Raw genomic sequence first — 26,201 nt, forward strand, 5'->3', positions numbered from 1 at the left:
TCAGGGTCCTGTCCCGTCCCCCCATCCCAAATGAATGGTAGGCCCAGCAGTGGAAGAAAACGTGGTGTGGAATCTAAGGCTGCAAACTCCACCATACATTATTTAATGCATATTTAAAGCACATGACATCCCCTAAAGAATCTTGGGAACTGTAGTTTGATGAGGGTGTTAGGAGTTGAAGCTCTGTGAGGAATAAACTACAGTTCCCATGATTCTTTGGAGGAAGCTGTATGGTGTATATGCACCCTTGGTTCAATTACTATATATAGGATTTTCTGCAGCCCTTTCCTCATCTTGCTTGAAAAAACCACTCTTGCTGCAGCCTGTGTTTTGTTAGCTCAAAAATGGAAAACGAGTGAAGTCCCAACTAAAGAAGAATGGCAACTTAAGCTGACAGAATATGCACAGCTTGCAGATTTAACATATAGAATAAGAAATTAAGAACATACATTTAGAGAAGATTGGAAAACGTTTATTGAATACATGGGGGGAAAATGTGTTCACTTGAAAACATTGGCAACATTAAGATATATTCAAAAAAGTGTAAATAAGTTTTGATGGATGTAATAATGGTTTAGTTTTTGTAAAATATGCAGGGATTTATGATATGCAAAATGAACCATGGAAAGAGAAGGGAAGTCATTGACATTTTAAGGATGTTTAAATGAGTATTTTAAATTGTAAAACAGAAAATTTAATAATACATACATACATACATACATACATACATACATACATATATATGGGGAAAAGGAAAAAGAAGGGGGGGGAACCACTCGTTTACATTTTCTAATGCTAACCAGAGCCATTTAAAGGTTTTTGGAGCTGCTTTTCTTGGAAGGGGCACTCTTCATAGATACTGTATATTCCGGTGTATAAGACGACTGGGCATATAAAACAACCCCCAACTTTTCCAGTTAAAATATAGAGTTTGGGATATACTCGCCGTATAAGAAATACGACCCGGCGTATAAGACGACCCCTAACTTTTGAGAAGATTTTCCTGGGTTAAAAAGTAATCTTATACGCAGGAATATACAGTATATTGTAATACTAATTACTGTGGGACCACTGAACATAGTAAAAAAACCAAGGAGCAGGATTACCACAAGACCCACCAGAAGAAAATGTAGGGCATTCCACTTTTCCTCAAAATAATTTTTTTGTCACACGTAATTTTATGTTCCAGCCTTCCACAGCCAACCACCCTCCATGTACCGTATACTGTATCTGAATTCATGTAATTGCATGAAAGGCAATTTGATCCCGCTTTCATTTGAATAGATTCACTGGGCTCTCTGAACTTCTAGGCCCATTGTAGGAGAATTCCAACCAACAGGGATGCAATGGCTGCTTGGCATTGTTCTTTGATTTAAGAAACAGTTTCAAGACAAATCTGGTGCCAACTGATTTTCTGGATCTACTTCAGTCACCCTGATGGATGACTTATGCCAGGAGAAAGGAGGACTGCTGCCTTGTTTATTCTTCTCGAACTCTCAGTCTGGGTAGACCGTCTGGACTGAGAATTAGAGGCACAATTTTACAATGGTTCCACTGCTACCTGGATAGCTTCTGTCAGAATGTAGTGCTTGAGCATTTGCGCTACGGGTTTCGGTCTTGTTCCTTGTGCTTTTCAACTACCCGAAATGACTGAGTGATGTCATCCAGAGATTTGCCACCAGGAGTCATCAATAAGCGGATAACCCTCAGGTCCAGTTCTCTTTGACAGGTGAGGCAGGAAGCCCAATTCATCTAAATCCATCTGCTTTGAGGAAGTGCTGAACAAGAGCTTCTTCAGCACAGTCATGGACTGGATGTGAGCCAAGAAACTGAGGCTCAATCCAGATAAGACTGAGTCACTCTTGGCGAGTGGCTTGTCTGCCAAGGGGAGGGGTATTCATCCCATTTTTAATGGGGTTGCATTCCCTCTGAAGGAACAGGTTTATTGTTTCAGGGTGCTCCTTGAACCATATTTTGTCACCAGAGGAACAAGTTTCCTCTGTGGCACAGAGCACTTTTTTAACAGCTTAGGCTGGTTAAGCAGCCCTGGCAGATATAGAGTGGCCTCAGCGATGCGTGCTTTCATACCCTCCAGGCTAGGGCTAAGCTAGATAGTACATTTGGACTTGTATGGCTGATTTTTTTTAAAAAATAAGGAATTAGGTGCAAAGGGGGATGTTGCCTCAGGAAGGTGAGCTAACACCCTTTGCTCATACTATGATCCTGATCCGAATTTCCCCTTCTCCAGCACCAGCCACGCACATTGAGAGGAAAGCTCTCATCAGTGCCCCTAAGAGATTTCCTTCCATTGTAAAAAGCAGGGATGGACTTACAGGATGCTGACCAGAGTGATGGGTGGTGAGGGCTGAGGGTTAAAGCCCCTCTCCATGCTCCCTAGCTGCTCTACCCACTATGTGCCAGCAATGACACCCCAATAGCCACACAAGGTCAAACCCTGTGACAAACATCTTGTCTAAACTGGAACTGTCAGAAGGTTAGAGTACTCTGGTGGGAAAACTTTGCTCAAAGTATGTGAGGATGGGTGGCAGATGCTTAGTGAAGAAAAGGCATGCCCTGCAACAGGGCTGAGGACCTGTGTTTGGACCCAACCCTCATCAGCCCCAGCCAGGGATGTTGGGAGTTGTAGTCCAATAGCATTTGGAAGGTAACATGTTCCCCATCCCTGCTCTACTTGCTCAAAGGATATTTACTACTAGAGAAGTTAAAAGAGGCTGGGGGGCAAGATGCACATATAGTATTAAATTGGCAGGGTGAAGGGATCAGGCGACATAGCGAACAGGACAAGCTTTTGGAGTAGAGTTCCCATTCTGCACAGCAACAGGAGTCCCTAAAGTTTGCAAGTCACTTGATGGTCTCAGTTACCTGCTTCCAAGCCCCAGAAGTTTGGATCTGTTGCAGCAACAAGAGAGCGTACAATTCATGAGTAGCGAGAACAGAAGAGTAAGTTTATTATACAGCTGTAGCACTGTCTGCAACACGCAGAACAACTGGACAAGAAATAAGGAAATCCCCTTTTCCATGAATCTTTGAGGGGCAATACAAGGGAATTCAGCACTATAACAGTTAACAGAGATAGCATCCATTAGCAGTGCAGATGGATACTCTCATTGCAAGCATCATCTTGAGACTGGTGGTCAGCATCACTTGACCAGTTGGTTACCATGGGCACGTGATGTTTCTTGGTTCCTCTGCAATCAGCTCTGTTCTCAAAATAGTAAAAATGGAAAAATCCCTGATAAGGAAATAGCACTGAAAGCCACAACGTAGCCCTCAAAAGTGGCATGTGGTTCCCAAAACAAGTATATGCTGATATTAATACAACCGGACAGCAGAGCTGATGTCAGGGGGAAAGAACTCACTGCTTTGGCCTGTGTGCCTGTGAATGCCAACTTGGCATACCCACACAGGATGGCATTCTGGCACAATAGATTGTTTTTCTTCTTGCACCACTGCCTAGCAACCAAGAGGGAACAAAAACAGGCTTCACAGAGAGAATTAGACTCCATTGTCCTAGAGCTTGTTCTGCTGCAAGCACAGGTTTTAGCTCTGGTTATCAAACTTTATATGCAGCCTAACTGGTGCATTCAGGTCTTCATAACAAGCATTAAGAGCAGCACCTGTGTCACTCACAGTGGGATGTGGCTATAGATCCAAGGTAGGGCATCTTCTTTGCATGCAAAAGGTCCCAGGTTCAGTCCCTTCCATCTCCACATATGGCTGGGAAAGGATCCAATCTGAGACCCCGGAAAGCCAATGTCAGTGTGCAATGCTGAGCTAGATGGGTACATGAAGCAGATTTCTGTGTTCCCCAGTAGGCATGTCCTACACATGCTAGGCGAATGTTTGCAAATAGATACGTAACAACATTAAGAAGAAAGCCACACAATTGTACAGACAGAAGAAGAAGAAGAGGAAGAGTTTGGATTTGATATCCCGCTTTATCACTACCCGAAGGAGTCTCAAAGTGACTGACAATCTCCTATCCCTTCCTCCCCCACAACAAACACTCTGTGAGGTGGGTGGAGCTGAGAGACTTCAAAGAAGTGTGACTAGCCCAAGGTCACCCAGCAGCTGCATGTGGAGGAGCGGAGACGTGAACCCGGTTCCCCAGATTACGAGTCTACCGCTCTTAACCACTACACCACACTGGCTCTCACAGAAGCAGTGTGGGAGTTTTAATTGCTCATCAACATTCTCATTGCCGGTAAGTAGGTGCCCCTAACACGTGTATAATCACATTCCAGCAATAATCACAATAGTGGTGCATGTACTATCTGGGAGACAAAATTAATTTTCTCAGATTCAAAGCACGGCATGTACAGAACGGGGAATGTGGTGTTGCTGCAACTGAAGCACATACTGGAGGCGAAGATGTCTGGGCTCTGCCTAGCCAGTAGCTAACAGCTGCATGTTTACTGCACTAACAACTTTGATCATGTGTCCAGAAAAGAATTTCAATCAATATGCAATAGCGTTTACTGCTGTTTTTAATTTTTTAACCTTTCCTGGCTAGGCTGCATTATTTCTTAGAATATGAGCGCAAATTGCTTACACAGAGATGACTCATTGACATGAAAGCTTCCTGCCACATTTCAGGATGGCTGGGGGCAGCTAATCACTGACTGTGCCTGGTCTTTTGAAGTTCTTACATTCTGCCTTGAATGTGTAAGCTCAAATCTAATTTAAGTGCAGCAGGACATGGACATGGGCAGAGGACAGCACCAAAGAAAGATCACAGTTAATTATCCACATTAGCTTATGTGTTCTTGGTCGGCAGAAGTTATTCTCATTGCAAATGTCATTTCACAGAATATGCTTGCAGGGACTGTGACGGCAGTAAAAGGGGAGGAAAGAGAGAGACAGAAGCAAGGACTATGGGGAGGGGACAGGAAGCACCAGAGCACAGAAGCCTCACCCTTGACCACTGGAAGCCCCACCTAGCTGTTTCACTAGCTTCTGAGCATGCTGTCTTTTGAAGCTTTCCTGCACAACCGCAAAGGGTGGAAATGTGCTCTTTGTTAAAATGGAAGCTGGGAGTCTCAGAGTCTAGGTCCTGTGTAGCACCCAGCAGGAGAGTGAAGTCACCACCTGACCTGGGCCTCGAGCTGCTCCTCCGGGCGATAGGCCTTCCACATGCACACTGTACCATCCAGAGAGACCGACACATACTGCAGGGAAGCAGAGAGGACAACACGTCAGGGTGCAACACCATCAGCATCCTGTATGGGGCTGGATTCAGTCTCTCCATGCAGTGCATCGGTCACCCATGGTCCTCATCCATTTAGGTCTTCAGACTGCATTGGTCTCCCATCCAACTGCATGGCAGACTACAGTGGGCGGCACCAGCCTGGCATCCACTATCAGTGCAAGCCAAGCTAGGATATCAGTACAGGATTTCCTCCTGCCACATTGCACCTTCCTGATATGCATGTGGGTGTGTGGGTGTACTTCTCCACAACTGACAGATTTGCATTAAAGCAATCAGTAAAGAAGCTGCTTTTTTTTTTAAGAGTACGCTAAAAAAAAAGGTTAGTTGGCCAAAGACCCAAGTGGCATTTCGTCAGACACCCAGCATGATCCAAGGAACAATGCTATAGGCCACATATGTATTCTGCTTCTGGCATGGCAAGTCTGTGCTCCAGAATCCTCAGCAATATCCTCAGGACTCTGAGAGGCACACTCATGGCTTAGGCCAGGCATCCCCAAACTTCGGCCCTCCAGATGTTTTGGACTACAATTCCCATCTTCCCCGACCACTGGTCCCGTTAGCTAGGGATCATGGGAGTTGTAGGCCAAAACATCTGGAGGGCCGCAGTTTGGGGATGCCTGGCTTAGGCAGTGAGCCAACTCACTGTGTGCACATCTGACTTCCCATGTTCAACTTAAGAACAGGGCCTGCTGGACCCAGACCAAAGGCCCATCTCACCTAGCATTCTGTTCTCACAGCTGTCAAGCAGATGCCTGTGGGAAATCCACAAGTAGGATCTGAGTATTTCCCATGTGAACAGAGAATACACTACAGAATCCTTGTAGCAATTTCTAAGGCATACTGTATTCTTAGCTTGTAGAGGCCGCCCTTGCCTGCCCCACAAAGGATGGCTATTGCTGGCCTAGATACAAGCTAGAGGGGGGCAGCCATGTTTGCTCCCTCAGTAGGATTCAGCTTATTGTCAGCCACTGTTAGTGAAGCTAGCCAGAAATAGAAAACAGATAATTATTTGTTCAGTCCACCCCGTGACTGGGCTATGATAGGTAAACATCTTATACAGTAAACTGCTTTGAATTCTAAAATAAAAAAAGGATACAATTCCCCTTCTCCATTAAGTACTAGTTTGTTTGTAGGAAGACTGGAAGTGCAATATAATACCCTATTTAAACAACAAGAATACAGCATGGGGACAACCTTTTTGGTAGTGCTGCCCAGCTCAAAAGTGGGCATGACCTCACTTAATGTCATCAACATGTGGCTGGCTCTCTGAATAGGATGCTGATAGATACAGATTAGGCACAGTACCACATGGCTCCAATATGCATCATCACAGTACTGTATAAGCATTGCTTTGTGCTGGTACATTAATGACTTAGACCTAAGAGTGGGAAAACTCCCATCCCTGGCTATCTGGAACTTTTCCCCTAGTGGGTGGTCCTTGTCTCTCCTACCTGCTCCATTTCTGGGACATGGATGAGTCCCTTGACGGAATCTTGGTGCCCTGTGTAACTTTGCACCTGCACTCCAGAATTTGGATCATAAACCCTGCAGGGAGAAAAGGGCAGAGCCATCAGCCTGTTCAAAGATGTGCTGCCTCTCATCCCCTTCCTTTCCACCGCCAGCCTCCTTATGCAGGGGCTACCTGATGGTATCATGGACCCCTGCAAGAATGCAGCCATTGACCTGGTCGATGCAGAGGCAAGTGATCCCTCTGGAGGCTCTCAGGTTCTGCACACAGCATCCACCATCTTCGCTCTGTGTGAACCATTCAAAAGAAAAATCCTATCATCCCTGCTGCTGGAGGAAGACTCTCTGGTCATTCCCCAGAAAATGTTTCTGCCTGATCCGTATAACTCCCCCAAAAACTTATTGGTCCAGAAATTCAACCAAGTTCTTCAGCAACTAGCCCAAAGTTTTCCTGCCTCCCTGCTAGTGAATATACCCAACGTATGAAAGTAACCACCTGATCAAGCGCTTACCCAGAGCCGAATGGAGCCATCTTCAGCACCGCTAACCCACTTGTCCTCTAGTGGGTGCCAGACCAAGGCTACGACAGCGGCTTTGTGCCCACAGAGCTCAGCCAGGAGCACCAGATCAGCACAGTGAGGATTGAAAGCGCAGATAAAAACTCTGCCAGTGCTAGAAGAGAAAGCAAATTCCCTCCTGCCCAGTCCAGGAGGGTGTGGACTGTGGGTGCGGGGATGGCAAAAGACATGGCAAAATCAAATTAGTGGCCCTGGACCCAAAGATTAGGTTCCTGCAGGAGTGGCTTCATCCTTTTTATTACTGGGACCCCCACTTTTCAGCAATACATCTCTCCTGCTTGGGAGGCCTCAAAGTGCTGTTTGAGAACATTCTGTGGCTCCCCCACCTTTCAAATAAGCAGGCAGGCAGAATCACCCACCTCTTTGGGGAATAGGCCATATCCAGGATGGGCCCGTTGTCCTCAGGTAGACTGGAAAAGGCATTTTGCAAAGAGCGGTTGTGCAGGTCCCAAAGACACAGCTTTCCATCCCATCCCCCACTGAGCTACAATGAAATACAGCAAGGTGAAGTCCTGTTTTGCAATGCTGCCCCTCCCTTACCCCTCCTTGCAGTGTGTGTGTTCTCTCTCTCTCTCTCTGGCACTGTCACTCATCCACATCCCCTTTCCTCCCAATATGTGCCATGCAGGCTCTTCCTACAGCATCTTACTCTCTTCCACTCTCTCCCTGCTGCCCATCAACAGAGACTGGGCTGTCTCATACAATGCCACCCAAGTCCATTCTACGGTTCACTCACCAGGTAGGGGAAATACAGTCCAGCTTCGCCGGCTGCCACAGCAAGTGCCGTCACCATGCCTGTGTGCCCGCACAGCACCGTTCTGCAGGTGAAACCTATGTAAGACAGTACTGGCATGAGAGAGGCAGTAGCAGGACAGAGAAGAGGGGGGGGGAACCAGGGACCGGAATCTCTTACACACTCAGGAGGTGGCTTCCCCAAAACGAGCCTGCGGTGCTTTTTATCCCCAGCTTGACCCTACTCCAAAGCGAAGAAAGGAGGGGAGGCACCAGTACCAAATGAAAACAAAAGGGGGGGGGATGAAATAAACTAGAGAAACATTCAGTGCCCCAGCATGGTTTGAAGGGAGATTTCATCAGGGACACTTAGGTGGACAAGAAATGGACTCAGCCACTTTTTCGTTTGTCCTGTGTCCGGAAAGCACAGGTCTCAGTGGTTTTCCACTTGTTCAGTGAATTCTAGGCATGAGTCCAAATTATTTTGCCTGTCCCCTGCTGCTTTCCCCTGGAAAAGGCATGGAAAATTGGAACAAACGACAATCCACAGAAAACCTGATAGCTGTTTGTTCTGATTCAGCGCTAAACCATGGGTTTTCCTGGGGGGAAGTGGCAGAGCAAGTGGAAGTGAGGATGACCCCAGTGTCTTATACAGTGCTCTGATTCATTTGGTCATGGACCATGGTATACGTAGGTCTGCCAGGACAGGTGCCGTGTGTGGTGACTCCAGGTGGTAGTTTCTCAGTGAATGACTCCACCCACTCAGGCTGACTATTGGAACCTCCTAGACAGCAAAGAGTGTAAGGGGACTTTCTGGTCCAGTTGAGGCTTGCTTGAGCAATAAAGTCTTCCTGAGCTCTGGTGGGTTCCTGCAGCCTTGGCTGGTCTTTGGCCCTGACTTGCTTGCCACTCCTGATCTTCCTTCTAGACTCTGACTCACAAGTTTTCATTTGGTTTTGGCTTACTCTTCAGTCCTAACTACTTGCTTGTCTCAGACTACCCTTGATCCAGCCCTGCCACACAGTGTTTTCCATCTAAGCTTGAAATCCTCACCTCACTTACTTGGGAATAAGCCCCACTGAATTCAATAGAATTTACTAGGCATGGTTAGGATTGGGCTGTGGACTTGTGGAAGGATACATTCAAAGTGCATTGGGCCATTCAACATTTGCTTCTGTGCACCTTTGAAGCATCATCTCTTTTTCTTTCCCCTCTGAGTTTACTCCAAACCACTTTCTTCACCTGCTACACAACTGCTTGAAGTGCCCTGGGTCTTCTCATCTTGGACACAGCTTGATGCCAATGTTTCAGAATTTTGATCCAACACAGGTGGGCATTGCTACAGCATGGGATGAAAACAGCAAACCATTAAGGGAACCTTTCTCTAGGAGAAATGCCACCCACTTCTTTTTTGTTTGTAATCCAAGGGAATTTCCTGAGCCAAAACCTGTGTTGCCATGTGGCTCCTAGTTGGCTCGGTTAAATAAATCTGGCTGGCTGGTGCATCTTTCTTATCTTGGAGGACGGAGGCCTTTCACTTCCTGTGGCTTACCTGCAAGCACATGTCTTCTGTCTTCCATCCAAGAAGCAGAGGCTAGGACAGCGGTTTGCACTCACCTGGGCAGAAGGTTCAGCGCCTGGGATGAAGCTCTCAAACTCCCAGAGATAAATGTTCCCATCAGCTGCCGACACCACCAGGATATTCAACTCTTCAGCAAAGAGAGCCCTGGCAAAGGCCCAGAGCTTCGTTAGAAAGGCAGCAACTACCTTTAATCTGTGATTTCACAGCCAACATTACAGAAGCCAACTCTTTCTCCAAGATTAAATCATGCCCTGTTCTGGCCAGCTTGGTGACCACCATCCCTGACCATTAGTCATACCGTACTAGCAAGGGATGATGGGAGCATGACACCAACAATATCCAGCCCTGCTGCGAAGCAAATGGTGAAGGTCTGCCTGATCCCTAAGGAAGAAAGGGTCTCTTCAAGACAAATTATGCTGTTGCCTCTCTGCTGCAGTAGCACATACTCTTGGGCAGAGCACAATGACAGTTACCTAGTGAATCCTATGCTTCCTTTTCGCGTGTCTTTGGCTACTCTTCGGAACCTGGTGTAGCCACTCTGTTGCCCAGCTGAGGCCTTTCCTTGTTTTCGAGGGGAATCTGGACGAGGTTGTGGCTTCTCCTTGCCATCCTCCTCCCTCTGCTGTGCCAAGGGGCCTCTTCTTTCCAGATGGGCTTCACTTAGGTGGAACGACTCCCTGCTGAAAGAAACAGAGACACACAGGATGTGTGTGGAGGGGGGGGGAGTGTAGACCTGTGGCTGTGGACAGGGTTGTGGTTGAGGATGAGTGAGAAGGCTGGGAGCTCACAATGGCACAAGGAGCAGATGGCTGCATGACTGGAGCAGGCAGAGAATGGGCAGCTGCAGAGGGCAGGGAGCATGAGGGACTAGGGTGGGCAGGTCTCTGCTTGTCTGCAAGCATCTTGTCTTTGTACAGCAATACTAAGTATGACTCGGTTAGAGCCAGATGCTGGAGAAGAACAACTTTTTGAAACTCCACTACAGAGATGGGAAACTTGTGACCCTCCTGATGTTGCTGGACTCAAGTCCCACCAGTCCCAGCCAGGGTGGCTGATTGACAGGGATGATGGGAGTTGTAGTCCAACACCCCCCTGACTTAGTGAGAGATGGCAAGGGAGACTCCTCCCAGATCATAGCATTCCTCCAACCACGTCTCTTCCAGAGGCTTGTGTTCTAGGCCAATGGCAGCTATTGACCAAGGGTAACACATTTAGTAGTTAAGCTCCACTATTATTCTGGAAACCAGTAGATAGCTTTTATCTGGTCACCAAATAGCACAGATCTGCTATACTACAGAGTCTGTTCTGCCAGGGGCTGTTCTTCTTCTCCTTACCAACAGAAATCTGCAGCTCTTAGGCTAGCTTCTGCTCACTGCCGTACCTTGTAATAGGGGCTTCCCCAACCCATGTCACACACCAGGGACTTCTTGGTCTGAGGGGATGAAACCTTACCTGTAGATGAAGGGAGAGATGTAGCTCTTCTCCCACTTCTGTAGCATCCCACTGCTGTCCCCACTGAAGAGCAAAACGGGCTCCTTTTTGGCTGGTGGAGATACATTCAGAAGGTCAAGCAGGGGCAGCAGGGGCTTTGGAAAACCAGACAACATTTTTATTGCTGGACACATAAAACTCAACCCCGGCCCTTGTCCCAGCCAGATAAGACTCTCCTAGCTTTGAACCTCACCTCACGGAGCTTGTACATCTGGGGCTGGAGCGGTTGCAGAGTTAGAGATATATATGGCTGCTTACCATAAGTTAGGCACTCTAGGGGGTGTTTGCAAGGCAGCACTGTCAGGCATCCCAACTCGCTGTAGCGCCAGACGAGTATTTGCTGCGGCTTTGCCGTGCCTGGAAGAAGGAAAAGTTCTGCGTTTCTTAAAATTACTTGGGTTATTCTAAAAAGCTCTTGCCATCCACTGAGCCTTCTAATATCTCTGAAGAAGCTGAGTGGGAAATCGCCTTGTGTTAAATTAGAAAAGCATGCATAGATCTCACAACACCTGATTGCATGAAACTGGAATCTCTGGATATAAATCTGGGACCTGTGGTGGGAACCAACAGGAATATAAAAAGAGCCTGCTGGATCAGGCAAAAAACTTCCCACAACAATTAACCAGATGCCCATGGGAACATATAAGAGAGAAGTCTGTCCCAAGTGCTATAACCACGCTGGGTCTGAATGCAATAAGCACATGAGCCTACCAAGGTCACCACCTGGTTCTGTGATGAAAGCCCTTTCTTTTGTACTAATTAATCAATTTTTACTACATTTATATCATGCCTTTCCTCCAAGGAGTTCAGGGCAAAAGACATAGTTTACTCACCCCATGTTTTCCTCACAACAATCCAGTGGCATTAAGCTAAACTGGGAGAGGGTGATTGGCCAAGGAGGCCCAGCAAGCTTTGTGGCTGAGTGGTGGAATGAACCTGGATATCTCCAATGCCAATTCAACGCTCTCACCACTGGGTGCCATACTGGTCTAGTATCTTCCCCTAAAGCTATTTTCTCCTAACTGCATGAAAGGACATGGCCTACAGATAAGAAGAGATGCTGAATCTAACATTGGCAGCTGAGAGACCAGGTGAGGCCTTGTATTGCAGATGTTGGGAGGGGGGCATCTGTACTCTACTGGAGAACTCACCTATCACATGCCTCGAGTCTGGCAGGCTGAGAAGCTGCTGAAGAGCAGGCCCATCTTTCTGTTGGCCTTGGAATGTGGATATGAACTGTGAAACCTGAAAGCAGATCAGCACAAAGAATTCAGAACAGGCTGGCCATTAAATACCTGTTTCTCCTTATTCTTCCTATAAATGTGGAATGGTACACAGGAGCCATCTTTACTTAGGGGTCAAAGACCTATCAAAAAGAGCTGTGCTGGGGGCACTTGTTCAGTGGACTTTTGAACTTTGTTGAGCACATGACAGAACTTGGGGTCGAACTGTGAAATGCAGTTGGATCTGGTATTGAAAGCTACAAAGAAATGTAATCTTTGAGTATGTTTTTGGGGGAGTTTGCAGATCCAGGAATACAGTGTTAGAGGCACTAATGGCTTTTGAAGCATCCACCCAATGGAAATAGCAATTGAAAAACATGTTCAGGAAGAGGCCCTGAGAATGGGAGGATACAACAGCTAAGGAAATGAGAAGAGACAGGATTTAATCTTCAGTATATCTGCCATCTGACATTTGGAAGAGGATCAGAGTAATTTGTCAGTATAAAACGGCTGTGTATAGTTTTTATGTCACCTGTATTATGTCATTAATCAGGCAAAATGGGTCTGATCTGTCAGGGTAAGGCAGCTTGTTAAAAGAAACATGCTCCATCAAAGAGTGCTCTTTTTGACATGGGTAATTTTTCATAGGATAAAAACTAATCAATATGAGGAGCTGAGGCCAACTAAGGACAGGCAATTCTTCAAGGGAAAATCATCCCATAGAACAGCTCCCATAGGAACAGGGGAACTTACGTATGTTGTTCCAGGTCAGTCTATTTATCTATCCAGCCCAGTATTTAATACTCTGAGTGGCAGCAGCTCCTTCGGGTCTCAGGAATTGATTGCTCCCATTATCTAGCTCATTTTAAGTGGAGATGCTAGGGACTGAACCAGGGGCCTTTTTTTGACATGCAAAGCTTACTATTGTACCCTCCCCTCACAAGGCACTGGTCTCCAAGCATCTTTTGCTGTGAGTTGAGGATGGCACACTTGAATATGTCCCATGCAATTTTCACTCCTGCAGTCTGAAGTAGCAGCCCATGAAAAGCCGCACCACAAAATTCTGCTTCATGTGTAACATGGGTGAGCAACAGGATCCTGGGCTTATCGGTCCCCATTTGCACAGCATGGTCAAACCCTTGGCAGCAATTGTTTACCACTAGGACTGTGGCCTTGCTGGAAGAAAACAAAAAAACTGGACAATCTAGCTTATATAGTCTTAATGCACATGCCTAATATACTAAGACTGTGAGCAAGTGTGGGAGTTGATTGGCGCAGCCTGGCAGTGCATGTGGAGAGAGTCATCTGGCTTATCCTCTTGGCTGCAATTCACAAAGACAGAAAGGGAAAGAAAACACACCCTGGCCTTTTGTCCTCCCTATATATCCCTATGCTAGTTCAGGCGGATGCAATGGCAACCCATCACCAATAGAGGGCTCCTTATAATAACAAGTTCATTGATCTTTAGGCGAGGGGAAAAAGGAAATGCCACACTTAAGTCGCTCACTATTTCCCCAGACTGAGGCTCATAGAGGGTGGGCTGGGTTGTACCACTGGTGATCCAGACGATGCCAACAGATGCCACGTAGCAGAGTCCAGTAATGTTCCCGGTGAAGGGGCCAAGGCGCTGGATGAGCTTCCCATCCTGGGACCAGATGCCAACTGTCTGGTCAAAAGAACCTGACAGCACCCTGCAGAGGAGATGACAGACCAGAGGGAGGCTCAGGGAAGCAGGACTTTGGCAGCGGAGTGGAGGAGCAGGGCTGTGCTTGCATTCCCCAAGCAAAGACTTCACACCCTCTATATAAACCAAAGGCTCCCTTTCTAGTCAATCATTGAAAGCAGGATAAAATATTCCATCTCTCTCCCCCCCCCTTTTCTTTAAGCAAAGTGTTCTTATTTTACACTTCCCCAAGCGGAACACACTCAAAGCCTCTCCCTCCTGGCCAGAGGTTCGAGTAACATCCTGCGGCTTCCAGTTCCTCTTTGTGGTAAACGTCATCCTTCCAGAGCCCTCTGGCTCTAGATGTGCTACTTAGAGCACCAGCCTCTGCAACAGAAATCTATCCAGAGAAGGAGGCATCTCCTCCTGCTTCTCCTTTCCCCATCACCATGCTAACTTCTCCTGGAAGGAAGGAAGGAAGCTGCAAAGGGAGGGGGAGAGAAAGGAGGAGGGAGCAAAGCCCATATAGTATTCTTTTATTTTAAAAAATGGATAGGAAATATAACCTAGGAAACGTGAATCAGAGGGGACGGAAGCAGGAATTAAGGACTGTAAGGGAATGGAATTTCTGCAGAGTACATTATAAAAGGTGGTAGGTGTACACTCAGCGTACAGTGATTCTCGCTTTCTATATGTGAAAGCGAATTTAGCTCATCCTTGCCCTTCAATTGTATGCTTCCATCCACACCACAGCAGATCTCTTTGGGCAGCAGGATTTGCCCTTTTGAAGTGACTAAAGAGGGAATCCTGCTTTGTCTCGTTTCCCTGTCCTTATGCCAGAATGAGGAACCGTTTTCAGCCCGAGTGACAGGCCACATTCCCTTCCTGGGGCCTCAATGGGCAGAGTCATTGGTATGACTCCTACCTTTCCTACAGTAAAAGCCAGAGGTTTCTACACATGCCCACAGCATGCCCACATCCAGGCAAACAAGAGGCATTATCACAGCTCAACAGCATATTCTTGCCATGCAAAAGCACTTGAGGGGGATGCAGAGCAGGGTCAGTGAAGGGCACAGCTTGTGGATGGAGGTGGGTGGCCTGGGACAAGTCCCAGGAGTCATTCAGAGAGGCCTGGAGGTCCACCTCTGGCCCTGGTTCTGAGGTTTCCCACCCCTGTTCTACATAAGAATTGTGGCACCAGGAAGCTGCCATGCAGGTACAACCTAAGACTATCTGTGAGGGACAAGGGATACAGGGAAGTCCCTCCCATCTTAAGTTCCAGCCCATCCCCAAGCGCTGGAGAGAGTAAGGAGAGCTCTGCCTCCAGCGGAGAGTCAGGAAGTGGTGTCCGAGGCTCAGGCAAGGTTGTGGAGCCCATGCCTCAGGTGGGACAGGAAGTTGGACGCACGGGGGGGAGGCCAATCCCCCCAACTCCCGAATTGCGACGCAAACGTAGGGGGAAGAGGTTGGGTCTGCCAAAGCTTTGGTGCTGGAAGAAAACGCGCCAATCGCCATTCGGAGGTTCTGACACCTCACCTTAAGGATGCATTTTTACTGCTCTGAACACTGTAAATAATCAGCACTTAATAAAAGCCTTAAAAGACCATGCTGGAGTCGTTACTCTAGAGTAGCCATATCAGGCCCTCTGACAGCAACCTCCGAATCTTTTTTTGGCTACTTTGGAGTGCAGCGATGAGCGCTCAAGAGGCTGAGCAGTGGAGGCTGGAGGCCGAAGCAGCGAAGCAGGAGCTACGGAACCTCACAGCACAGGCACAGCAGCAATTGCATGCCGCTCAGGAGGAAGCGCGAGGGGCGCAGGAGGAGCTGAACAAGCTGGTGGACCAGGTGAGGACAAAAGAGGAGACTGAGAAACAGCTAAGGGTGATGGTATTGGACCTGCAGAAAAAGTTGGAAGAGGAGAAAGCCGCTAGAGGTGGGGGGGCGCCCCAGCCGCAGCTAGTCCAAGTGAGAAGGGGACAGAGCCTAGTCACCAAGTTTAGCGGCGACCCTAGGGAATACCTAGGATTCGAGACAGAAATAAATTATGCGCTGGAATTGCATGCAGCAGAATTCCCAGATGACGCGCACAGAGTCTCCTTTATCATAGAGCATTTGACGGGGGCCGCCCGGGAATGGGTAAGACCGCTCATCGCGCAAAAAAATCCTTGCATGAAGAACGCAAAATTATTTCTAGAAGCTTTAAAAATAATGTACGCTAGTGACAGTGAAATGGAGGCCACTAAACAGGAGCTTCATAACTTAACACAAGGAAAATCGACAGTGAGGGACTACTGGGCGAGATTCACCATGCTGGTGCACAAACTGGGGTGGGATCTGCAAAGTGAGCCAGTGAAATCAGCCTTCTACCTGGGTTTGCATGCAGATGTTAAGGATGAGCTGGCAAGAGGTCCTAGACCGCGGACTATGGATGAGTTAAGCAAAGCGGCGCTAGCGGTGGGGGTGAGACAGGAATCCAGATGGTATGACAAACAAGCGACGCGCGCAGCAAAACCTTGGTTCCCACGCTCCCAGGACAGACCACATCACCAAACCCCACCCCAGGGACCACCCCCAGACCCGCCCAGACCAAGCCCAGAGCCAGAACCGATGGAGATCGGTGGAGCGCGCGCGCGGGCTTTTCAAACCCCGGCGGCGCCAAGACGCAAGGAGGGAAGGGGCGGGAATTGCTTTCTCTGCAACTCCCCCCGGCATCGCGTCAGAGACTGCCCTCATCGCAGAGAGTGGCAAGGAAAGGCGGGAACGGTTGTACCTTCCCCCACTGAAGCAGCACCACAGCAGGGAAACGAGACAGCCTGGCTGCAGGAGACAAGGGGCAGCAGCCAGGCACAGTCAGCAGACAACAGCCCCAGCCCGCCCACCCGCACAGAGAGGAGCAGAGCCAGCCCACCCCTCCCAGAGCAGGAGTGGTTCTAGAAGTCACGCTAACGCTCCCAAATGGCTATCCCCTGACTGTCCTCGCCTTAATTGACAGTGGTGCCTCAGCCAACTTCTTCTCGAGAAACTTTGCAGAAGAGCACCAGATCCAGCTTCTGCAGCTGGATTTTCCCCTGCACGTAGCCACCATTGACGGCAGAGAGTTGCTGGGAGGGGCCATCACTCATCAACCCCCCCCCCCATGAGAATGACGGTGGGAAGGCACTCAGAGACACTGGCTTTCAACGTCACAACCATCTCAGACCCCCCCATCGTTTTGGGAATGAGCTGGCTGGCGCGCCACGACCCCTCCATAAGTTGGCACCAGAGATGCATCACGTTTGGGTCGGACTTTTGTCTGGAACATTGCATGCAGCACCAACCAGGGGAGGGGCCTCCAATAGCCACGGTGGCCACCATGCATGTCAAAGGGGGTGAGGCGATACCCAAGCAGTACTGGGACCTGCAGGAGGTCTTCAGCGAAGCGGAGTCCGACCACCTACCCCCACACAGGTCTTTCGACTGCCAGATCAACCTGGTACCAGGGGCAACGATACCCCCAGCCAAGCTGTACGCCATGTCAGATCAGGAACTCGAGGATTTGCGTGCGTTCATAGACAAGAACCTCAAACGGGGGTTCATCAGAGAAAGCAAGGCAGCAGGAGGCAGCCCGGTCTTCTGGGTGGACAAGAAAGACACGCAACAGCGCCGTCTTGTGGTGGATTTCAGACGGCTCAACTCAGTGACAGAGCCAGTGGCTTTCCCCATGCCCAGAGTGGACGATCTCCTGACAGCGGCACGCAGGGGCAAGATTTTCACCAAGCTAGACCTGAGGGGGGCGTACAACTTGATCAGGATCCGGGAAGGCGATGAGTGGAAAACCACGATGTTCACGCCTCTGGGCTCTTTTGAATATCTGGTGATGCCCTTCGGGTTGCAAGGGGGCTCAGCATGCTTCCAGGCCTTCATGCACCACGTCCTGGGGTCCCTTCTCTTCAAGAACTGCCTGGTCTTCCTGGATGACATCCTTATCTATTCCGCTGACCCAGTGCAACATGTGAAGGATGTCAGGGAGGTGTTGCAACGCCTGAAGGAGAACCACCTGTATGTGAAGCTGGAGAAGTGCAAGTTCCACCCCAGGGAAGTGGACTTCCTGGGCTACAAGCTGTCAGACAAGGGGCTGGCGATGGACAAGGACAAGGTGCAGGCCATCCTGGACTGGCACAGCCCCAGGACGCGCAAAGATGCCCAACGCCTCCTAGGATTCGCCAACTTCTACAGGAAATTCATCAAGAACTTCTCGCGGGTTACGGCTCCCATCACGGATTGCCTGAGAGGCAAGCAGAAGTTCAGGTGGACGCCAGAGGCGCAAGCAGCGTTCGAAAGCCTCAAAAGGGTGTTCGCGTCCGACCAGAACCTGTTCCACGTAGTGCAGGATGCGCCCCTACGCATTGAGACCGATGCTTCGGACCGGGCTTTGGGAGCGATCCTGTTGCAACTGGACGCCAACAGAGAGTGGAGACCTTGTGCCTTCTTCTCCAGGAAGCTGACACAGCCTGAACGCAACTACACGGTGTTTGATAGGGAACTTCTTGCGATCCACGCTGCTTTCCAGCACTGGCGACACTTCCTGGTGGGCGCCAAGCACCCCATCCAGGTGTGCACAGACCACAAGAACCTGGAGTTCTGGAGAACGGCCAGGGTGCTCAACCAGCGACAGATACGGTGGGCAGAGTTCTTCTCGAACTTCAACTTCTCCATCCACTACATCCCGGGGGAGCAGAATGTCAGGGCGGATGCCCTCTCCCGCAAACCAGAGTACATGGAGCAGGAGTTGCCACCAGCGCCCAGGCACATTTTCCCCCCATCAGCATGGTCCTGCGGAGCAGCAGTGGTGAGCGAGGCAGAACTCACCGCACTGACGGCAGCAGATGAGTTTGCCTCCCGCATCTTCAGAGAGCTGCGAGGGGGGAGGGAGCAGGCTAAAGACTTTGAGGAAAGGAGGGGTTTGCTTTTTTACAGGGGAGCCCTGTACCTGCCCACCAAACAGCTGAGAGGTAAGGTCCTCAAGCAGATGCACGACAACCCAATGGCGGGTCATTTCGGAAGGGACAAAACCACTCACCTAGTTATGAGACACTTCTGGTGGCCAGGGGTGCGGGAGGATGTGAGGGATTATGTAAGGGGCTGTGACACCTGCCAGCGAGCAAAGGTGGTCAGAGCGCCACCAGCAGGTTTGCTGGAGCCCTTAGCCACACCGCACAGGCCGTGGGAAGTAGTGTCCATGGACTTCATCACAGACCTGCCGTCGTCCAGGGGCAAGACCGCAGTGTTGGTGGTGGTGGACCTCATGTCCAAAATGTGCCACTTTATACCGTGTGCCAGGGCGGTCTCGGCAGAAGAGACGGCCAAACTGTTTGTTGACCACGTATTCAGACTGCATGGATTGCCTTTAAGAGTTATTTCGGATCGTGGCCGCCAATTTGTTTCCAGGTTCTGGCGGCAGCTAATGAACCTCCTGCAGGTGGAGGTCAGTTTGTCTACGGCTCGGCACCCGCAGACCAATGGACAGGCGGAGCGGGTCAACGCCATTCTGCAGCAGTACCTGAGATGTTACGTCAGCCAGAGGCAAACGGACTGGGTGGATCGCCTGCCACTGGCAGAATTTGCCTACAACAATGCGGTGCACGTCTCCACAGGGGTGTCGCCCTTTAAGGCCAACTACGGGCGCGACCTCAGATCTTTCCCGGAGAGGGAGGGGGAGGAGGAGGAAGAGGGCCCACAGGCAGAGGATTGGGCAGAGGACCTGGAGACGGTGCACCAGCAGCTCAGAGAACACTTGGAGAGGGCCAAGGAAGCGTACAAGAAGGGGGCAGATCGCCACAGGCGACCGGGAGAGGTCATCAGGGTGGGGGACAAGGTTTGGTTATCCTCGGAAGGTCTTCCCACCAGGGGGCGATGCAAGAAGTTAGCACCCAGGAGGCTGGGCCCCTTCACGGTCACGCAACAGGTCAACCCGGTAGCCTTCAGGCTAGCACTGCCTGAGGACATGAGAGTGCACCCAGTGTTTCATAGATCACTGCTGTCGCCGTACAGAGAAAGTACTAGGTTCAGGGACAGCGATCAGCCTCCAGAGGGAGGGGGGGAGACGGGAAACGCCCGTCAGCTCAATGAGGCAACTGAGATTTTAGACTCAAGGAGAGGGGTGAGAGGGCTGGAGTACCTGATAGCATGGGAGGACACTCCGCCGTCCCACAATGAGTGGATACCAGCCACGGAAGTACCTGAGGAATTTTTAGTAGAAGAGTTCCACGCCCTGTTCCCCCACAGGCCCAAGCCCTGGCACATGGAAAGGGAGGAAGAGGGGGAGGGGCAGGAGGAAGGGATCGCAGGCAGCAGCTCTCCATGGAGATGGGAAGCGGAATTTGAGGATACGGAAGAAGAGGTGTGGGTTTCACCGAGGTCGACGACGTCAGAGGCAGGAGAGGACTGGCAGAACATTTTTACTCCCACCAGCTCTGACGCCACTGACTTCTTGGGATTCCCGTCTTCTCAGGGGGAGGGGGAAAGATCGCCGGATTGGGGGAAAAATTTTACACCCACAGGCTCGGATGCCACAGACTTCTTGGGGTTTCACTCGTCCCCAGCAAGCAGAGAGCCCCTAGGGAGGGGGGGGGAGGAGCCTGGGAGGGGGGTGGATGTGAGGGACAAGGGATACAGGGAAGTCCCTCCCATCTTAAGTTCCAGCCCATCCCCAAGCGCTGGAGAGAGTAAGGAGAGCTCTGCCTCCAGCGGAGAGTCAGGAAGTGGTGTCCGAGGCTCAGGCAAGGTTGTGGAGCCCATGCCTCAGGTGGGACAGGAAGTTGGACGCACGGGGGGGAGGCCAATCCCCCCAACTCCCGAATTGCGACGCAAACGTAGGGGGAAGAGGTTGGGTCTGCCAAAGCTTTGGTGCTGGAAGAAAACGCGCCAATCGCCATTCAGAGGTTCTGACACCTCACCTTAAGGATGCATTTTTACTGCTCTGAACACTGTAAATAATCAGCACTTAATAAAAGCCTTAAAAGACCATGCTGGAGTCGTTACTCTAGAGTAGCCATATCAGGCCCTCTGACACTATCCTTCAGCATAAAAGTCTCCCCTCAATCCACTGCTGCTAGTATCTATTTGGCTACTCTTGCCTAGTACCTTCCTGTTTGGGGGGAAGGAGAGTCAATTAGACACTGACAGGTCATGGCACGTAGCAGGAGAGCACCTCTTGACAAATGTCTTCACACACAACCCATTCTCTAGATCCCACGGCCTAGGTGGCCTGCCCTTTGCACTGAGCTCGTACCTTGTGGTTTCTTGCTGCCGTACCAGCAGCAGGTGAGTGATGGCTGCACGATGGGCACGTGGGATGCAGTGCTTGGTTGTCAGGCCCTTCTTGCCTGGAGTTTGATAGGTGTCAAAGATCAGCAGCTTCTTGTCATACCTGGGAAGGGAAGGGAACGTTGAATCTACTGAATCTGGACTCTGAGGCTGACGTGGCTTAAACCTCCCCGTGGTGGGAGAGGGAGCTTTGGTTTCAAAGCAGAGCCGCAGATCCCCTCCTTGGGAAAATGTGTATGACTCACTGCTTTGTCCTTCGCAGTCATCCAGAAACCACATTATTACTGTCACCTTGTTGGAGACCATCTCACTGCCTTCCACCAGGGCCTGTTTGATAAGGTTCTGCATGACACGATGAGTAGCATATGATAGAAGCATTTCACAAAGCAGTAAGTATCACAGAGGGTCTGTACTTTGAACCCATCTGCAGACGGAGCCCATTCTTCATTCCCGCAACTCCCAACTTACCCTGCTGTGTATATTTGGTTGTCCAGGCAGGCGATGCAGGACACAATGTCTGTGTGTGTGTGCTCGGAAAAGCCCCGGGCCATGTGGACCACGTGGCCAGATTCTCTCCTTTCATCCAAAGGGAAAGCCATCAGGCGTCCCTTGCTGCCACAAAGCAGAAGATGCCGAGCCAGGCTGATGGACAAGGTGAAGATAGGGTACCCTAGCTGGAGGGGGGGAAAGCGGGGACTGGCTTGAGTGCAGGAAGACTGTGCACAAAATAATAGGCTCTAAGGCAGGCATCCCCAAACTTCGGCCCTCCAGATGTTTTGGACTACAATTCCTATCTTCCCTGACCACTGGTCCTGTTAGCTAGGGATCATGGGAGTTGTAGGCCAAAACATCTGGAGGGCCTGCTCTAGGGACTCAGGGAGGCAATACTACCTAGTTCTCGCCCTGCAAGACTTTCTGGAAGGGCCTGGTCTTACATAGATTTTATTGGAGTTAGACCATCAGGGCACTCGAGGCCCAGAAGACAGCAAAATCTAATCCTGATTTCAGTGCTTTTTAAAAAGAAATAAAAGGTGCCGGTACTCACCATGAAGTTGTTACAGTGTCACACTTTTAACATTTGGTGTTTGGCGGCGGGGGTGGTGGTGGTGGTGGTGTTGGTGTTGGCACAGAAAACCCTTGATTACCCCCCAGAATAAAGCATTGCCTATTTTTCAGAATGAACATTACACTTCAAGGGCTCAAATATTTTATTTCTTACATTTCTCTACGGCCCTTCATCCGAAGATGGTTTACAAAATAAAAACACAAAAATGTACAGCATACTAACAAAAACAATACCCCACCCCCAGTTGAGAAGGCCATAGATTGTTTAGTTAGTCAAATAATATTTAGGAAGCTGTCTTCTACCTCAGGGACAGGAACCTGCAGCTCTCCATATGCTGTTGGACTACAACCCCCATTATCCCTGAGGCTTGGCTGGGGCTGATGGGAGTTCTGGAAGGCCACAGCTTAGGCACTCCGGGTCTGCATTGACTGGGAGCAGCTTTCCAGGGTGTCAGACAGATGTCCTTTCCAGCGCTACCTGGAGAAGCCGGGAATTGAGCCTGGGGCTTCCTGTATGCAATGCATGTGCTCTGCTCCTGAGTTGCAGCCTTTCGTGGGAATACTGGTTGGGGCAAGTTCTCCTTTATCCTCAGAAGCCTCAGTTAGTAGGTGCAGAAAGTGAGATCTCTACCTAAACTGCAGATGTAGCATCCCAGGAATCCCCAGAATTCCTTGAGCAATAAGAGCTTAGCACAATCACTCTCTGACAGGGTTTCCCAGACTTGGGTCTCCAGCTGTTTTTGGACTACAATTCCCATCATCCCTAGCTAGCAGGACCAGTGTTCAGGGGTGATGGGAATTGCAGTCCAAAAACAGCTGGAGACTCAAGTTTGGTAAACCCTGTTCTATGATATCTGGTCAATTCCATGCAATGACTTACAAACTTCAGAAAAGCAACTGTGTCATTACTCTTGGCCTGCCCTGACCCCAGGATGTAATACGGTGTGGTTCTTACCAGGATGCGGTCAAGCACAGTGCCACCTACAGCCCACACGAGCACGGAGCCATCATTGGAAGAAGAGAAGAGGAGTCGTGCCTGCGCCCAGGACTGGAAGTGGGTGACTCGGCCAGCATGCTCCTTGGCGCAGAGGGACATGTGCCCATTCTCCGCGTCCCACCATTTGATCACTCCATCTATCAGGGCAAGAAGGGTAACAATATATGGCTTGTTTAGCTAGGGGCTCATTTTGGGAGGAACGTCTCCAGCTCATTTGGAGAGAGATGCCTTAAGGAAAAACCTGATGGGTTTTGAATGAGGGCACTGTGCTAGCATGGCATTCCCTGATGAGAACTCAAGCATAAATTCAGAGGTCATATAGGGACATGGGGACATGTGCTGAAAGCATGTAGATGAGACAGAAAGCAGACTCTTGGTGCAGGTGAAAGATATACTGCGTTTTGGGCTGTACTCTTGTTGTGGGGATGGAAATGGGGGTCTATTATGTGATGTAACTGTCCAAGATTTGGGCATGTTATACGAAGCAGGCATGGAAGTTGGGTAGAATTTAATGCTGTAATGCTCACAAAGAACTGGGAAAATGTACCTCTCTAGCTAGGACTCACCTTCAAAGCCGGTGAGGCACTCCCGTCGGGCTGAATGGTAGCCAAGAGCTGTTATGGGACGGCGATGACGTTCTTTCACCTTCAGATGCTCTTGCATAGCCATGACTGAGATTAGGACCAGAGAACGTGGGGAAACACAGGGTCATCCCTCTGGCAGATTTCCAAGTTCTTTGGGGAACGTTTGGGGCTTCTTTGGCGAGGACCTCCCAATCAACTGAAATTGTGTAACCTGAAGTTGCCGCTATATCAGGCTGGAAGCAGCCTCAGTATAATGAGCCAGCCAGCTTGCTAATAGTTTCCTAGGGAATATTCTCTGGACCCATTAAAAAAAGAAGCAACCCAAGACTTGCCCTATGAACTTTTACCTGCAAAAAGGGCACAATGAAGTTTTTCTTGACTGGGAGAGAAAAGTTGTACCATCTCAACTTTTCTCCTCTACCCTGTGGATAAAGGGACTCTTGCCCTCCTAGGGGCGTCGTGTCGTCATATAAGAGCAAAGAGGGTCCTTTACTCTAAAGAGTCCTGCACACGCACCCAACTCTTCCTCTACTCTCTCTCTGTCCCCTCCCTTCCTGCGCCCATCTGAGGAGGGAGAGGCGACGGTTCCCCCCACAGCTTCCCACCCTTTTCTCAGGCTGCTTCCTTCGCAAGCGGCAACGCGGCACCCTCCGCCTCCTCCCCGAAACTTGCCCGAACACTCAGCGCGCGCACCAAGGCGCCCGGGGACGTTTCTTCGAAGGCTCCGGCTGTGGCGCCCGTGGAGAGAGAGATGAAGTCGGATTTCTCGTTTATACTTCCTGCTCCTGTCTCCATGGAAATCCAGGGAGGGCGGGAAGGAGCCAGTGCCGGGGCTCCCGCCTCGCTGCGGCTTTTGGGCGTCGTGAGAGCCCAAAGCAGAGCCGCGGAGTCTCCCAGGCCCCTGGGTTGGCCTTCGCGCGCAGCCTTGGAGAACTGCGCGCGACCTGCGTACCGTCCTGAAAGGCTCGCCGGGGTCACCTTTTCCTAACACATGGGCGTAGCCGGCGGGGTTCAGGCAGGGCAGGTGCGCCCCCCATCAAGTAAATAAATAAAAATACTTAACTAACTGAGCAATTGTGTCGCAGATAGCTCGGTTCTGCACCCCCCCCCACAAAAGTCTTGCACCCCACCTTAACATAAATCCTAGCTATGCCCGTAACTTGCATTTTAAACTTCTTCAACGAGAGTAATAGAGAGTAATATACTGCTTAATCGACAAAAACCTCCCACAAAGCAGCGTTGTTGTTATTTACTTCATTTATGAATGATATAAATGGACTTAATGCAGCACAGAGTATGGAGGTCGCTCTCCCTAGGAGGCAGTGATGGCCACCAACTTGGATGGCTTTGAAAGAGGATTAGACAAATTCATGGGAGGAGAAGGCTATCGGTGGCTGCTAGCCGCGATTGGCTATGCTCTATGTCCACAGTTGGAGGCAGCAATGGTTCCCAATAACAGTTGCATCTCTCTCTTTTCTCCCTGTAAATGTGGCATAGCTGCCAAGTTTTCCCTTTTCTCACGAGGAAGCCTATTCAGCATAAGGGAAAATCCCTTTAAAACATAGCTGCCAAGTTTTCCCTTTTCTCGTGAGGAAGCCTATTCAGCATAAGGGAATTTCCCTTAAAAAAAGGGAGAACTTGGCAGCTATGCTTTAAAAAAGGGATAACTTGGCAGCTATGAAATGTGGACAATCAGTTTCATAGTCCTTACAACACAGTCCCTTTTTGTTGCAATAGACTTAAGCCCTCTCTGGAAATTGCATAGGCCTTGTCTCACAGCACAACTGATAACATTGTGCATAACAGTAACTGCACAAATCTCCCATTATGAGGAAAGACCCCATCTGGTGCATTGTACCTTTGGAGGCAACAAGCAGCATGAAGTTCACTAGGAATGTGGATATAATGTAGATATAATTTGAAGCGCCATGGACGATACAGGTAAAATGAACAGTAAGAGAATGAAAGATTATGAAAATAAAATATGAAAAAATTGGCTGCTGCAGTACTAAAAACAAATGCAATTTGCAACCTAAACATTTGCTGGAAGGTCAGGCATGAATATTAAGTACTTGCTGAAGTACTATATATAGATACAAAACATAGCCAAGTAGGAGAGAACCACCCACAATCATTGTCCAAAGCTTGAAAAATTCAGACAAGTAGCAGATCCATTCTTGGGGCCTCTTGCTCCAGTTGCATGACATGATCTAGAAAAGTGACAAGATGATTGCAGCACATATGACAGGAAGGAGGGAGACATGGGCTCAGAGCTTTAGCCTTC

The 26,201-nt window shown here is 49.5% G+C and overlaps 1 protein-coding gene across 6 annotated transcripts; it reads right to left on the reverse strand.

The window, feature by feature from the left end:
* Positions 1-58: 58 nt before the first annotated feature.
* On the reverse strand, positions 59-24,738 carry LOC118081556 (uncharacterized). Of its 6 annotated transcripts, XM_060271582.1 has the most exons (18): positions 24,611-24,738; positions 23,900-24,004; positions 23,292-23,470; positions 21,740-21,945; positions 21,237-21,374; positions 13,811-13,994; positions 12,232-12,325; positions 11,339-11,437; positions 11,042-11,132; positions 10,063-10,269; positions 9,625-9,733; positions 9,250-9,346; positions 8,012-8,106; positions 7,635-7,759; positions 7,210-7,393; positions 6,873-6,985; positions 6,682-6,775; positions 59-5,189 (listed from the first exon to the last, which is right to left on the reverse strand). In XM_060271582.1, exons 2-18 carry the CDS (start codon positions 24,000-24,002, stop codon positions 5,103-5,105), a joined length of 2,205 nt encoding a protein of 734 aa, XP_060127565.1. In that variant the 5' UTR covers positions 24,003-24,004; positions 24,611-24,738; the 3' UTR covers positions 59-5,102. The 6 variants fall into 6 exon arrangements, with proteins under 6 accessions (XP_060127565.1, XP_060127566.1, XP_060127570.1 ...); XM_060271583.1 differs by having other exon boundaries at positions 10,063-10,266; positions 23,900-24,721; XM_060271587.1 differs by having other exon boundaries at positions 6,682-6,820; positions 6,870-6,985; positions 23,900-24,721.
* Between the last annotated feature and the right edge of the window lie 1,463 nt (positions 24,739-26,201).

This window comes from Zootoca vivipara, chromosome 2 (assembly GCF_963506605.1).
Source record: "Zootoca vivipara chromosome 2, rZooViv1.1, whole genome shotgun sequence".
NCBI classification, from domain to species: Eukaryota; Metazoa; Chordata; class Lepidosauria; order Squamata; family Lacertidae; genus Zootoca; species Zootoca vivipara.